We start from the raw sequence: 15,655 nt of genomic DNA, 5'->3' as shown, positions 1-15,655 counted from the left end.
CACAAGGCCCAAGATGATTTATTGCTTCTCTTCAATTTTTTCCTTGGTCTCTTCTTTCTTCTCAGATTTTTTACTCTCTTCCTTAACAGAAAGCTCTTCTAATTTCTCAGCAACTTTGTCAGCACTATCATTTTTCTCTTTGCCTGCTAAGAGATTGTTTGAAGAAAAAAAAGTTACACACACAGTATGGTAGATTTAATTAACAATTGGAAAGCTGTATTAACTTGTTTTTCTAAAGAAAGAGTGTAAATTGGCTTTTGAAAGAGGATAAAGATGAAGTGTTTTTTGAACGCCTTGAACTCTCTGCCACACTCCAAGATGATTCATACTGTTTCTTTTCCCTTGCTGATACATACCATGCCAAATGAATGTAGACTCACTCCTTCCCCCTCCTTTAAAACAAAAGCAAACAAACCAACCAAACAAAAAAAAACCCCAATCACTACACTAGGCCATAGCTTACTGACTAAATGGGATGCTACCCTTTGCAGTACCCTCATGAACAGTTTTTTGGATTGCTATAGGGTAACTACTGACAAGGTGTATTTTGTGGAATTGGATGTGCTGGTTCCACACAACTTCCAGCTCCTTAGATAATATCCTTATTCTAATAAGGAGTTATTTGCAATTCAGGTCTCTATCCTCCTCTCTCCCGCCACTCCAACAGCTTTGCTTGAGTGAGAGAAAACTAAGGCTACAGTTTACAAGGGAATTCAGTTCCCTGCATTGCCTAAACCACCCAGGATTTCCTGAAGCATTTGAATTGCTGACCAGCAGGAGTCTATACTTTAGAAATTTAGAATGGAATTTTATCCACTAAAGGAGTAATCTCTATATGAAATTGAAGATATTTGTTCAGAGAGCTTCTCTCCGTTATACGTGTTGTGTGTGTGCCATACAGAACCATCAAATTAAGTTGGTAAAGTTACTTCACAATTTAAACAAAGTGAACCAAGTTTCAAATGTTAGTTTAAAATATAATCCTGCAACTGGGGTATTTACTCGTTAACAAAGGAAAATTAAATAAATAATTTTAAAAAATCAGTATGGTAGAACTGCTACTCAAGTGTAGTATATATTTTCATTATTTATACAGAAAAGTCTTTCTATAATATTTGCCCTAAAAATTATGTCCCAGGAGCAATTGCAAGTCTTCTACAAGGAAAGAAGAGTTCTCAAACCATGGACCATTACTCTAGCAGACTGAAAAAGCCCCTGGACTGAAGATTGCAGTCAGGCACAGAGTGAGTCTGCCAAGAGACACCAAATATTACAATGAGCAATCTAAGGATATTCCCTTGCCCCCACCATAGACATTAAAAACTTGGAAAAGGAGAGGACAAAACAGTGCAATACAATACTCATCTAAATTCCAAGAGGAGATTAACATCTTACCCTTCTTTGCTCCCTTGTCTACCTCATTCCTGCATTCTTCAAATTTTGCTTTGAATTTCTGTGCATCTGTTTGAAATAAAATGTTTCTTCATTACCTTAAATTATGTACAATGCCTCTTCTTTAGATCTATTTGTTCTGAAACAGACATTTATCCTGAAACAAATTCATTTCTACATGTTAATTTGACTGCCTTTTTAGTCTAGAAACATGCACTTAGTGGATTTCATCTTAGTTCAAGTGATCTTAAGTATACAGGCTTCAATTATTTCTCATTATTTAAATACTCTCCAAAGAAAGCAATGCACGTTGCACTTTTGAGTGGGTTTTCTACAAAGTTCTCATCTTAAGCTTCTGCTGCTAAGCACTATTTTAAGCTATCTGAACTTCTATTCATACCTTTGCTACTAGGCATTCACATTAGAAGTCTACCTACCACACATTCTTGTTCAGTCAGGGCCAGGGACAGAGGACCATAGACATTTATTTTCTCACACCTAGAGATTGTTCTGCCAGGATACAGCTAAGGAGGAATGGCAAGTTTTCACCATCACTACCTATACTGCACCTGAAGGGAGAATTTCAGTCTCCTGAGTTGAAAATCCAGTCCATTTCATGAGCACAAACTGTACTTTAAAAACAAAACACAAAAACCAAAACACCACCGCCACCACACAATGCCATCAGTAAAAAGATGCAGGTAACATGGCTCAAGTTACAGCTAACCAGAATTCTTTTGAAGACAACCTACATCAATACATTTCAGTCTAAGTGATTGGTTCTGAATAGTTCCATTTCAAAGATAGAAACTTTCTGATAATGGCTGCTATCAGTCCTATTACAATAAGCATCCCTCCAACCCTTTCTAACTGAAATAATTTGAGAAGCAGATAACCACAGTCAAGTCACTTTCAAATAGAACTAGAAAGAATAATTTGATAAGCCCACATTGAGATAGCATGACTGGCCACTTGAGGTCACTATTGCTCTACAGGAAAATGCGCATTTTTAAAGACTGAACATGAAGCCAGAGGTTTTTTAGAATCTCTTCAGAGTGTGCACCCTCCTCATGGATTTTCAGAGCTTCTTTGAAAGGGAGTTCATCGTGCATAGTGATACCCCCGACAGGACCAGAAACTGAACTTTAATTAAAAAGACCAGAAGCATTTGTGGCACCTTAGAGAGTAACAAGTTTACTAGAGCATAAGCTTTCGTGGGCTACAGCCTACTTCATCAGATGCATAGAATGGAACATATAATAATTATAGATATAACACAAAGTGGAAGTTGCCATACAAACTGTAAGAGGTTAATTAAGATGAGCTATTATCATCAGGAGGAAAAAAAACATTTTTGTAGTGATAATCAAGATGGCCCATTTAGACAGTTGACAAGAAGGTGTGAGGATACTTAACAGAGGGAAATAGATTCAATATGTGTAATGACCCAGGCACTCCCATAAAACACAGATCCATGCTTCTGCTCTAATAAATTTGCTAGTCTCTAAGGTGTCACAAGTACTCCTGTTCTTTTGGCGGATACAGACTAACACGGCTGCTACTCTAAACCTGAACTTTAGTTCTTTGTCTATAAACCCAAGAAGGAACTCCACTAATAGTTTGCTTTCTATCCCCTCTTATCTGCTACTGCAAGGCAGTGTATAAAGGAAGCAATGAAAGCCCTCAGTCACCCCACCCCACTCTCAAACTCAGAGATAATGTTAAAATCCCAATCCTAAGCTTATTCTTCTAAGTAGACTTTTTTTGGTAGGGGATTCAGGGGTTTAAATAGAAGGCTTGGTTTCAGTGAAAGTTTGCCTGAAGAAGAAAGGATGCTTTATTAGAAAGGTGAAACTGAAAAACAACATTGTTTGCCGATATGTGTTTATATGGATCGGCCACAAGGTGCCAACTGTGCAATGGAACATGTTGGTAGTATTTTTGTTTACTACCATCTTACCTTCCTCCTATGTGCCAAGCTAGACATTTTAATGTGGCTAACCCACTGGCACATGCAACCTGAAAGTTATCTGGGATGCACAATAAGAAGCCAGCAGTTATAATGGTCTTTGACAGTCACACACTGTTTGCTGCATTAACTGCTTAAGGGCTAGTGAGAATAGCTGGATCTAGAAGTCCTTCACCCCTTACAAGAGCTACCACTAGACTAGACAGGAGCCAGAAGAGAAAGATTAAGCTGGTTGTGCAGCCACCATGGGATTCTCCTTGGATGCCTGAGTCACAGGCAGAAGGGGTTTTAGCAGCCCCAGAGAGCAGTTCACTAACCCAGTAGCCATCTGGGGGGGTGTGGTGAGAAGGGAAGAAGTGTGGCAGCCATTTTGTTTTCCAAGTCTCATTTTATTTCTCATACAATTAGTTTTGTATGTTCTATTTAGGAATGAATGCAGTCTGGCATTCCATGTAGGGAATTCCAGGCAAACCACTACAATTTATCGTCACTTATTTTGGCGTTTGTAAGGTATTTGTGGCAGAGAGTGGCTTCCATGCTATGTCTGTATAGTCCCTAACCACTCCTGACTGGGGTACTCAAGTGCTACCAAGATACAAATAATTTCACCTCTAATTCCTTAAATCATGGCATCTATTCTCCTAAGTTACCTAGAGGAGATACTGCACAGTCAAATTTGTTTTTATATTTTGAATAGATGAGAGAATTTGCCTGTTCTGACCACAGATATGAGATACTCCCTTCAACAGGAGTGTTATTCCTCCACAGTGCTCAAAGCCTTTCATTAACATAAAATAACAGAACCAGAATCTTGCACCATCTCTCTGAATGGTCTAACTATACTAACCTTTGGGAGCATTGTAGCAAACAATATATAACTTTAAATAAACTTTAGTCTAGAAAGATTTACTATAACCTATCGTCCAAGTTAACCATGGTTGTTAGGATTACCATATTCCACTAAGAGGATATTTCATTTGATATGTTAAAAGGAAGAGACAAATGCATATTAACACCTAGTACTTGTTCAGTGTAGCGGTCAGTAAAGTATGTGATTCTAAGGGAGATACGCCTGAATGAAAGATTTAATACAAGGTAATAATTTCCATACAGTATTTGTAATGTCACAAATCAGAGGTTCTCAAACTGTGGTCTGCGAACTCCATTCAGGTGGTCCGCGGATAGATCCCTCTAAGGTTTGTGCCTGGGTGGCTGCACACAAGAAAATAAAGGGCTACCCACCTAATTAGTGGAGCTGCACAGGCATGGCTCCACTAATTAGGTGCCTGGACCCTGGAGAAGACACACATGTAAGGTGAGGTGGTGGCCTTGGGGGAAATAGAGGGTAAGTGGGAAGGGGCAGTGGGAATTTGGGACATGCAGGGCAGCGGCGGCCAGAGAAAGAGGAGACTTCCCCAGCTCCAGGGCTGTGGCTGCCAGGGAGAGACGGCCCTCCTTCCCAGCCCCAGCTCAGGGGCTGCTGCAGCAGGGGAGAGAGGGCACATCCATCGCATTAGAAAGGTAAGACTACTGATATTAAAATAGGAGTTGTGCGCTTTTATTTGTAGAACAAAAAACGTTAAAGGTTTTTTGTTTTTTTTTTAAATATAGCGTTTTTATCCAAAGCGCTTTACAATAGTTAGCTAACGGTACAAATGACATTTGGAAAGATCATTAAGTGGTCCGCTGAGACCCTCAGTAATTTTCAAGTGGTCCGTGGAAAAAAAACAAAAAAACAAACAAAAAAAACAACAACCAACCACATTTGAGAACCACTGCCACAAATTCAATCTTCATTAAAACATGAAGTTGAGGTAATTAATGAAAGTAAGGTGAATGCACTGGTTGAAGTCCTGGAGTTATATTGTATTAAAATTATTTGGAAACACTAACAAGCTCTCTTGAAAACAAAGTGTCAGCACACTTATCAAGGCAACCCCCCCCCCAAAAAAAAAACCAAAACCAAAACCAAGAAAGTTATAAAGATGGTGTTGGATGGAAGGTGGAGGATAACTGCTCTATTTATCTACATATTCAGAGCATTACTAATTAACTAGTTGCACTCTGAATTATTTCTGCTGCAGTACTATTTAGATAGAAGGGACTGTCCTTCTAGACAAATATTAGGGTGGCTTTCTATGGACAAATGAGGCTTTTTTCTCCCCTCATCCCATTTTGAGTGCTTACAGCCAGTGGGATAGATTATTTAAAAAAAACGGAATATTTATTCTTTTCTACCATGGGAGCTACAAAAGGTAGTGGTAACTACTTTCATACATTTACTGTAGAATACTGTGCAGTATTAAATGGCCCAAGGTTACTTCCTAAAGCAGATAGTATAGTATCAAAAGAAACTGATCTTGTGCCATCACTCACTTTCTGCATTTAGGAACCGGATTGCCAAAAGTTCAGGTTTAGGGCTTTCATCTGCGAAGTCAGCATGTGTGTTCCAAACCCATGCCCTGTCACTTCCAGCATTAGGCTTCAGCTCCATTAAAGGTGTAACTACAAAGAAAAAGAACTGATTAGTCCTAGCTCCATATAACATTTTGAAATACATTTCCACATAAGCCCCACAAGTACCTTAAGAAAGTCAGCTCTTAGTAAGATGAAGTAAATAAAAGATTTTATACCTCACAAGGGATTGTAATGTAGTTATTTCTAGCTGAAATGGAGGGAAGGGAAAAAAGGATGGTGCCCATATTGTTCTGTCCTGTGTCCCAGAACAATCTGTAATGGGAAGCCAATACTGCCAGAGTGCTAACCACACACTTCTATTCAACTCCCCGCCTCCCCCCGAAAGGTCATAGTTCCAATTTAATACCATTTTAGAATGCAGTGTTCCCCTACTGAAAGGCCAATGGTCTAAAAAGTACTTTTAGATAGTGGCCAATACATATGCTTCAAAGGAAGGTACAAAAGCATCCAAATAAAATAGTAAAGTTTCTTCCTTTCTGCTGCTGGTAATCTTACGTATTATAGACAGCACTTAGCTTTCCTCGGAGATTATTCATGTAAGTGATTTCTCCCTCCTCCCTTTATGCCATCTTAAAATTTTGTTTCAATATCCTGCGACAAACTACAAATATTCAACAGTATCTTTTTAACTGCCTTGTTACGCTTGCTTACCCTTTTCTGGGGCAGGTGCACTAAACTAGAGAAACTGTAGTTTCAGCAGAAGTCACAAGCTTGATGAACCCTTCGTTCCAATTTTTGTTCATCCCCGGGCCTTTTATTTAGTAAGTACAGGGACCACAGACAAATAGAATGCTAAAATGCTATTTCCAATTATACTTTTCAGTTGCTTCAAACATCTCCCTTCAGCAAAACTTCCCATGTCTGATTTCTGTTCAAACAATTTTTTCCTAAACTTGTGTCAAGACAATCCTTTCAGCCATCTAAATGATTTCAGCAGAAGAGTTATTTTCTGCTTTAAATAAGTTTGAGACTTTGCAGAACTTACATACTCCACATTGCTAGATCTCCTTGAAAATGAATGAGCATCCAAAGAGACTTCATTACAAAACTAAAATATGCAACAAAGTATTCTGATGCCTGTTTAATTTACTAGATTGTAAATATACTTACCTGTAGTATTATAGAACTGTGCACAATTAATAAGTTAAACGGGCATCAAACTGGATGCATACACAGAACTTGTCTATTTACTGACGTTAGACCACTGGCCCATTCTGCCAACCCATTTTTAGGGTTAAAAAATAACCTGCACGAATCCTATAAGACTTGATAACTATATTGCACATAAAAATAGGTGACAGGCAAAGGGAAGTTATGGGAAATAATGGAACAAACATACTATAATGATTTGCACAGATTTTTAGGGTTTTATCTCTCCTCATGAGAAGGCGAATTGTTCCCTTCTCCCTGTGCTTCAGGAGTTTCACATCCCCGGTTCCTCGTTCTTTCCACTCTGGAAGATCATTTTCTGATGCAAATCGAAACAGCTTTGCTCGCCTTGAGAAAGAGAGAGCAAGAGATTAGAGTTTGTACGCAAGAACAAACCACGCTGAATAAAAGGTCCTTCAGCCCACCTGTCTTAGGTGAAAGTTAAGATTCCACAGAGCTTGCAGGAGAGAGGAAATAAATCAAGAGTCCTCACCAAAAAATTAGAGTTCACGATGACAGATTTTCTAGACAAATTGAGCACCATGCTATCTGTAGTCAATGAACTAGTTCAGGACAGAATACTGTATGAATGGAGTCATTAAAAAAAAAAAAAACACACACCTTCACTGCCCCACAAAAATGTTGCTGAAAGAACGTCTGTGTAATTCCAAGACAGCTCCATATTAGCACTGAATTTATTCCATCAAAAAGTGAATTTCATGATTTTTTTAATCGTAGGGTACACGGATTTAAGTTACAGAAGAGATGTGTTACTGTCATATATATTTGGAATGAAATTAGTGCATTGAAATTACAACCAATGATTCAACAAAAACACAAATGAAGCCAGCCATGTTGGCCTATTTTCATGGCAGTTTGTTAATTAACAAACTTGTTAAAGGAGAGACGAACATTTAAAAGTAGCTGCCCAGCCTCTTTTCCAGATCTGTTATTTTCTTCAGCTATCTACTTGTGGGGGAATTCTGCACCACTGCACATGCGCAGAAACATGTCCCCCCACAGATTTTTTTTTGCTTCCCTGCAGAAAAGTGGTTTCTGCGGGGAAGCAAAGAGAAACTGCACCAGTGCTCACTCACCCTCTCCGGCAGCACGGATGCATCTGTTCGGGCAGCTGGGGGAGAGGTAAGTCACCACGAGTGTGTGCGTGGGGGGTGTCTGTAGATGCCTTGGCTGCCCAGGGACAATAGTCCCGGCTGGGGCAGAGACAGAGTTCCCCCTCCCCTACATGGAGCAGCCAGGGCTGGGTCAGATCAACCCCCAGAAACCTCCCCTGGCTGCAGGAAGCTCTGCAGGTAGTGGGAAGTGGGGTCTGGGTGCGGGGGAAGGGTGTGTGTGTTCCAGGTGGGGTGGGGCTAGGGGAGTCCAGATGCACAGGGGATGGGCGGGGAGGGGTGAGCAGCTCCCTGTAGAATGACCCCTCCTCCCACAGCTGAGGAGCGATGGGGCCAGGAAGTAAGGGGGAGGAGTCACTGTACAGGGAGCTGCTCCTGTCTGCCCAACCCCCCTGCATCTGGACCCCACCCCACTGCCGAACCTCAGCCCCCTGCACCTGGAATCCCTCCCCACTGAGCCCGCCCCTTACATTGGGACAACCCCCGCCAGATCCCTACCCCACCAAGCCCCACTCCACTTACACCCAGACCCCCCGCTGAGTCCACCCCCACCATCTTCACCTTGACTCCTCAGCAAAGTCCCATTCCCCCTGCACCGAGAATCCCCCAACAAGTCCATGTGCATCCAGATCCCCCCCGACCCCCACACCAATCTGTCCGCACACAAATTGTACCACACAGAACCTTGGTACTCGAGGGAATTCTGCACCAAAAGTTAAAAATTCTGTACCAAAACATTAAAATCCTGCATATTTTGTCAAAACAACAGTAACACATTAACAATATGATCACATCATTTTCAGTTATTTGTTGAAAAGTGTTTTGAAATAAATTATGAAAATAATTTAAAATGGTGAGATTATATTGTGTTATTTTGACAAATAAAATGTACAGAATTTTATAATATTGTGTGCAGAATTTAATTTTTTGGCAGTTTTACTCCTGAGGCAATTCTATCTCACACACCACCAACAGTTCCATTTAGGAGGGTGTTTTCCAACCCAATATATTAATGTAAATGCTTTGCATTCAAAGTTAATTCAGTCTTACAATTCTTTCATTTAAACTTTAGTGCTTGCTTCCCTCCCAATTCACAAGGTGGACTTTTGTGCCCTTCTATAAGGGCTACAGGATTGATATCCTAATTGGAAAGAAAAAGCAGACTAATTTACAAATAATTCTTAGAGTGTACTGCTTTTTTGATGTAAACAAAAAGGTACCAAGCTAACAGCATACCTTGTTTTAGATTGGTTAGCTAAAAATGTAGTATTCCTACCTGGAAAACTTTCAGATCAAATCAAGACATCTTCTTCCTAACACTAAGGCTGAGCAAGACAAGATTACCTCATGAATATTTTTAAAGCAAAAGGTCGATTCCCTTTGTGTTTAGGGATCTCAGATCCATGTCAATACTATACCCCAAATAAAGGGATTACTTGCCAAGTTAATTTTGACCTTCAAACAGAGCCATACTATAGGATCAGGTGTCTCACAATGTAACCATAAAACAATTTGGTTAGTGTTTACCAGTTAACAGGAGTGCGCAAGTCCCTGGCTCCCAGTGTTCCATACACCCAAGGAATAAATACTTCACTCCCTTAAACTATCCCTCGGTTGCTTTCTACCCTCAGAATCTCAATTTGTAGTTACTGTCCAACACAGAGGAAAGGGAGATTGAGTGTTGCTCTGCAGAGGAAATATAAATAGGACCCCCCCACACACCCCAATGTAAGTAACTCCCTTCTCTCCTTCAAAAACAATGCCTTCACAAAGCCCTTAGTGTAGGAGATTATGTAGCAGTGACCTCTCTGTAAAGGTAGGCCAAGGAACTCTGCTAATGGAACTGATTAATATGTATCTTCTTGATACTACAATGAAGTTGTGACTTGAAAAGATACAAGTAGGACAACGTATTTATGAAATAAAGGTAGGTGGGGCCCGCACACTAGTGTCTGCAATTGAGCTGCAAAGAAAGTTTTAACTTTAAACTAAGAGTCTAAAGGAAGTAGTCAGGAATTAATGTGATAGAATTTGAACAACCTGCACTCTCTACCACAGCCTTGTGGGGAGGTTGAGTCCTATGCTGCAGCCAGGTCAGTCTGACATGCATCCTAATGCAGATCAACTACCTGGATTCAAGGTGGCTTATTTTTTGGAACCCTAGGATTCAGGAAAGCCCAGAGCACTGGTATCCAGCCAGGTCTCAGCAAATTTGTCAAAACACTTCCTTTTGCTGTACAACATATTGAACTGCTGGCACCTTAACAGCTTTCCTAAACTCTATTTAAAGGACCCTCTGATCTTTAGCAGAATACATTCCAGTGTTTCTTTAGGGGTTGTTTTTATAAGAGAATGGCTTCTTTCATCTGGGACTGCACAACACTTGGCATACAGAAAAGTTTAGTGGTCATACTCCTCATGCAGGTCAATTTTTGGAGATGTTCTCATAGAACCATGTGTTATCAGAGTCTCTTACAGGAGCACACTCTGGAACAAAGTTTGAAAATGACTACTTTTGGCCATCTGACTTTTCCCAAATGGGCTTGATGCCTATTTGAAGCAGGAGCATCATGGAGCTAAAGGAATGCATCTTAGCTCCTGTGCTACATACACTTCTCTCTACAGAGGTCTCCAGCTTAGGAAAAGTTCAAGGCATTCTACAAAATTTAAACTTAGAGTAAGCCAATTTGTCCAGTTTTCTAACCATATAGCTATTGATGTCTGCTAACACAATGGAAAGAGCAAGAGGTGTTTCTATGACTGCTGCAGATGATGGCAGAAGGGAACCGTTGAAGAGTTTAGAGAGGGTGGAGCATTAACACCTCAAATCTATAAAATATTGATTCAGTAAGCAAGCAGACAGCTTCTACTGGGGGGGGAGGGGCAGGGGGGGAAGATGGGCAGAGGAAGTGTCACGATGACCCAAATATTTAAGTACAGAGTAGGACATGTTAATTTAAAAAAAAAGAAAAACCTAATTTGTGACACAGTTACACATCTCTAGACCCAACATTTTTGCACAATTCAAGTTAACAGGTTTAAATTTTTTCAAATCCAAACTTTTCCACTATCAATTAGATATCATTAGAGAGTCAGGATTTCGTCATGTTACACTATATCAGCCCCAACACTCCAGGGGCACAGACATTAGTCATATCAAGTGCTATTTTCTTTCTACTAGTACTACATTGTCTTAGGCAAGTACCCCGTGTGGTGTTTTGCAACAAGCTACCTTCCTATCTTTTATTAGTGTTTTTCACAGTTTAAAAGCAACTAGTGTTTAGAGACCTACCCAGTGCCATCCTACTTACATCTTAAAGAGTTCTTCCTCATCCTCCTCAAGGGTCTTGATCTCTTGTTCAGGAAGGGAAACTATGGGCTCAAATTGAGGATCATGGTTAGAATCATCTGCGTTTTCAGTTGAGGTGTCGTGTTCCTCATGAGTTTCCTGTGAAAATAATGCAATTTTAAGAACAGTTCTGCAGTGGCTACATCTGTATTTAACATGTGTTACCAAAGGTATTTAGGAACTACTCTGAATGTTCCAACTACATATACACTAACTACATTTTATTCAGCCTTTTAAAATATGCAGATTTCCTTCACATTAGTGAAACATAGGAACACTCACCCAGGAGTCTAAGGGCTTGTCTACATACTGCACAGATGCGCACCAGCTGCGGTGTAAATTCTAGCGCACACCAGAGTATGGCGCACTGACTGTGGATCTTACTGGTGGACACTAAAAGCTCTCTAACACAAACTGATGTAGTCCCGTTTGAAATGGGACTACATCGACATGCACTAGGGAACTTTTAGCACATTTCACTTTTAGTGCCCCAGCCCTGATCCCCCTCCAACTTTCCGAACCCCTCAATCCCAACCTGGGGCCCCCTCCTGCACCCCATATCCCCAGCCCCACCTAGAGCCTGTAGTCCCAGCCCTCACCTTAATCCCCTGCCCCAGCCCAGAACCCCCTCCTGCACCACAAACTCCTCATTTCTGGCCCCACCCCAGAACCCTCACCCCCTCCTTCACGCCAACCCCAATTTTGTGAGAATTCATGGCGCGCCATACAATTTCCATACCCATATGTGACCCTTGGGCTAAAAACTTTGCCCACACCTGGCCTACCCAAAAGCAGTAAAGAAACTATTCATACAGAATGACTCTAGTCACAGTGGAAATAGTGAGAGCAGAAAATTTCTAAAAGTTTTTTGAAAATAAAAAGGTTTTGGTTTGTGTGTCATAAAGCACTGCACTAGCTCTTTGAAAACAAAAATCAAGATTTCCTTTTTTATTGTAGATCCCTGCCATGAAGAAAGAGAAAGGATGCATATTTGGAGAAACAGGGGGCACACAGAGTCCTAGACATAAGAACGTAGATGGAGGAGTTGCAAAAGTCCTTGAAATAGAGGGGGGATGGGAGAATGGCACCCAGGGACCTTGTGGGGTGGAACAGATGAACACAGAGCCCCCTGGTTTGTGCGATTAGCTTGGCCAACAGAAAGCAAGAGATACCTTCTCCCTAGTATTCTCACAGTAAAACAATTAAGATAACATAGCTACAATGTTCCTTTAAAAAATTAAGCTGACCAATTAACCATCAAAAGATCTAAAGCAACACCACTAAGTCTGGCTTTTAGCTATAACACAACCTTGTAATACGAGAACAGTATCAAAATGTCTCAGGTTAAAAAGAATGTTGGTATTCTTGCAATGTTAGAGATATTTAAATATTACACTGATTTTATTTTTAAATCTTGATTAAAGTATCGGCTGGAAACCTAGAATTAGCAAACTAGCCTAAGGCTATGAAAAACTGTTCCCCTATTTTTGGTTTTGGATAATATGTTTTAAGTTATTGAAGTAGTACTCCCTCCTACAGGTTTACAGTTAACTTTAGATGCTGAAGTTCACAAGTTCAGAGTCATCTACATTATAAGGATCCCATACAACCTAAGGAGCATACTTATCACCACATCCATATCTGTTTTCATCATTTAAGTTATTGGTTTTGAGACACTGTGCACTCAAAGCAGGTTATTTTTAAAAGAACAAGATCTGTATATTAAGGAAATATTAAGATACAGAGATTTAAAAAACCCTCAAAATGAAATTGTCATGGCACATGTGAAATTTAAGAAAAGTGATATTTTTCATGAGAATGTTGGGTTCAAATATACAATTAGTGTTTTCAAATTATATGACTTTGTATGTGCAACATAACATAGTATAGCTTAATATCAATAGGGAACAAGTAGACTGACAGCTGCAACAGGAGCTCTTCTATAACATTGGGTCAATTCATGCTTCAAAATATTTGACTGGATAAATGAGAGAAAGGACATTTACTAATACAGCTTAAGTAACTGTGTTGGGAGAAAAAGAAAAAAAAGTGTGAAGTTCTGTAAAAACCATTCATGGCCTTCTTGAAAAATTCCATTAAAAATATTAAGATACACAGTGGGATGCTATATCCATTTGAATTTAAAATTTCTGTATGCATTTTAATTATAACACCTAAGATCACAATGGTGCACGTATGATCAGTTTATCTTACTGAAAAGATCTTATAAATGTCATTGAGGAGGAAAACCCAAGATGTCAGCACATACCATTTAAAGAATACTCTATCAGAAATTTTTAAAAGTTAAGTTGAGAATACCCCTTTAATACACACGTAAAATGTAGACAGTTTTAGATATGGCTTTATACACAGAGTTAGTATCACACAACTGAATTTCCAATTTAACACTTTACCCTGCAGCTATGTTGTCTTTGTTCTTGACTTAATTTTAATATATAAGAATCACTAAAAGACTTCTCACTTAAGAAACCAAGAAATGAAATGTGGTTCTTCTATAGCCAAAGAAGCCACAAGAATATTCCAGAAGTCTAGCAAACAGTTTCTTTGCAACACAGGGAGGGAGAAAGCATGGTCTTACGGTTAAGGCATTAGCAAGGGACTCGAGATCTTAATTTAATTCCAGCTCTGCCACAGACTATGAGATCTTGGTCAAATCACTTAGTAGCTGTGCCTGTTCTTTATCTGGAAAATGGAAGATAATTATTCTGTTCTTCCTCACCACTGGCAGTTTAGCTTATAAACTCTGGGCAGATACTGTCTCTCACTAGGTGTATGTACAACACACAGCACAACAGGACCCCCAGCTTGGTCGGTGCTTTTATTGTTACTGGAATACAAGTAATGATTCGACAGGAAACCAGAGTTAGTTCAAAGATGCTACAACACACCTTTTGGTGACACCTGTTGAATGTCACCAGTGTTCTAGCACACAAGAAAATGGAGAACAGCCACAGCAATAAAACTGTGATAGAAGTACACTGCACCAAGACCTGATGGTTTCCAAGAGAAGGGGGAAAACATCCCAGAGAGAACACAGGCCAGGCTTGTAGAACTGATAGACTCCAGTACTGAGATAAACAAACCTCATTGCAGAGATAACTGATCCCTTTATTCCGCCCCCACTTCGATTCCCTGCAGGCGCCCCAAGAAAATCTTAAGTAACAATAAGCACATGTTAGAGGTGGCGAAAGAAAACGAATCACAGTATTGCGATAAAATCCCACCCATCCGCGATATAAAAAGCACGTGGGAGTCTAGGACGACTAGCCCCGGCCCTGCCGATAACATGAAGGGGGTGGGGGGGAGCTAAAGCTCCTGAGTCATAAACCAGATTGTGGCGCCTGCGGAGGCTCAAACGCCCGCTTGGGGCAGAGCCGACCCCGCTGCAGGGCGAGGAGCCGGAGTGAGGCGGAAAGGGATGTCACCGTCTGTCTCGGCCCCGGCCGCCGAGTGATGGGCCCAGCAAGAGACCGGGACGCACGTGTGGGCGGGCAGCCCCCTGCACGGCGAATGCCCGACCCCACGTGCATCTAGGGACGCTGGGTGAAAAGCCACCCAGGCCCCCTTTCCCGCCAAGACAAGGCCGCCCTCCTCAGCCGCCGCTCTCATCTACGCGCTCGGCCTCGGGTCCCTCACCACGAGTCCCCGAAACCCCACTGCTCTCCCGGACAGCCTCGCTACTCTCCAGGGCCCCTCACCCGACCGGACCGCGGGCTTCTCACCCATCTGTTCCCCGCTGCGTCTCCAGGCCCCCCCCCTCCACCGTCTCAGCCCACCCTGGCCCACTTCCTCAGCGCCAGGCCGCCCCACGCCACCTCCGGCTCCCGAGCCGCAGGCCGCCCCAGCGCTGCCCACGGAGCCCCCTCCGCCCCAGATTGACGAGGGAAGCATCGGCATCCTCACCTTGGTCTCCGCCATGGGGCTGGGAGGTGGCGCTGCTCCTCGACTAGACTCGTTCGCGTCGCTCTCTCCCCCCACCGCAGCTTTGGCGCTGAATTTCCTGCTTGCCGCTCCCCGCCCCCTCCCGCTTTTACCTCATTCCCGCAGCCCGCGCCGCCGTTGCCGCAAGGCCTGATGGGAAACGCCTACTTTACCCCGCTCCCTGTCTCTCTTGTAATGCCGCTAGCCGTAGGCAGCAGGGCGACCCCTCCCCCTGGTGTTAGC

General features: G+C 41.7%; 1 protein-coding gene across 1 annotated transcript; it reads right to left on the bottom strand.

Annotated features, from left to right (window-relative positions):
* RANBP1 (RAN binding protein 1) lies at positions 1–15,533 on the bottom strand. The gene is made up of 6 exons (XM_084648835.1): positions 15,395–15,533; positions 11,433–11,569; positions 7,179–7,336; positions 5,738–5,866; positions 1,396–1,461; positions 1–146 (listed from the first exon to the last, which is right to left on the bottom strand). Exons 1-6 carry the CDS (start codon positions 15,407–15,409, stop codon positions 19–21), a joined length of 633 nt encoding a protein of 210 aa, XP_084504961.1. The 5' UTR covers positions 15,410–15,533; the 3' UTR covers positions 1–18.
* Between the last annotated feature and the right edge of the window lie 122 nt (positions 15,534–15,655).

This window comes from Lepidochelys olivacea, assembly GCF_965140295.1.
Source record: "Lepidochelys olivacea isolate rLepOli2 genome assembly, chromosome: 15".
Classification (NCBI taxonomy): Eukaryota; Metazoa; Chordata; order Testudines; family Cheloniidae; genus Lepidochelys; species Lepidochelys olivacea.
Note: the sequence above shows the minus strand (reverse complement) of the source record. Positions and strands in the feature narration are given on the sequence as shown.

Bases quoted from the DNA above. Each gene is read 5' to 3' on its own strand.
- RANBP1 (XM_084648835.1), bottom strand. The intron at 7,337-11,432 runs GTAAGTAGGATG...CTCTTTCTCAAG, and splicing joins GAGGAAGAACTCTTTAAGAT to GCGAGCAAAGCTGTTTCGAT. The intron at 5,867-7,178 runs GTATGTTTGTTC...TTTTCTTTGTAG, and splicing joins AATCTGTGCAAATCATTATA to TTACACCTTTAATGGAGCTG.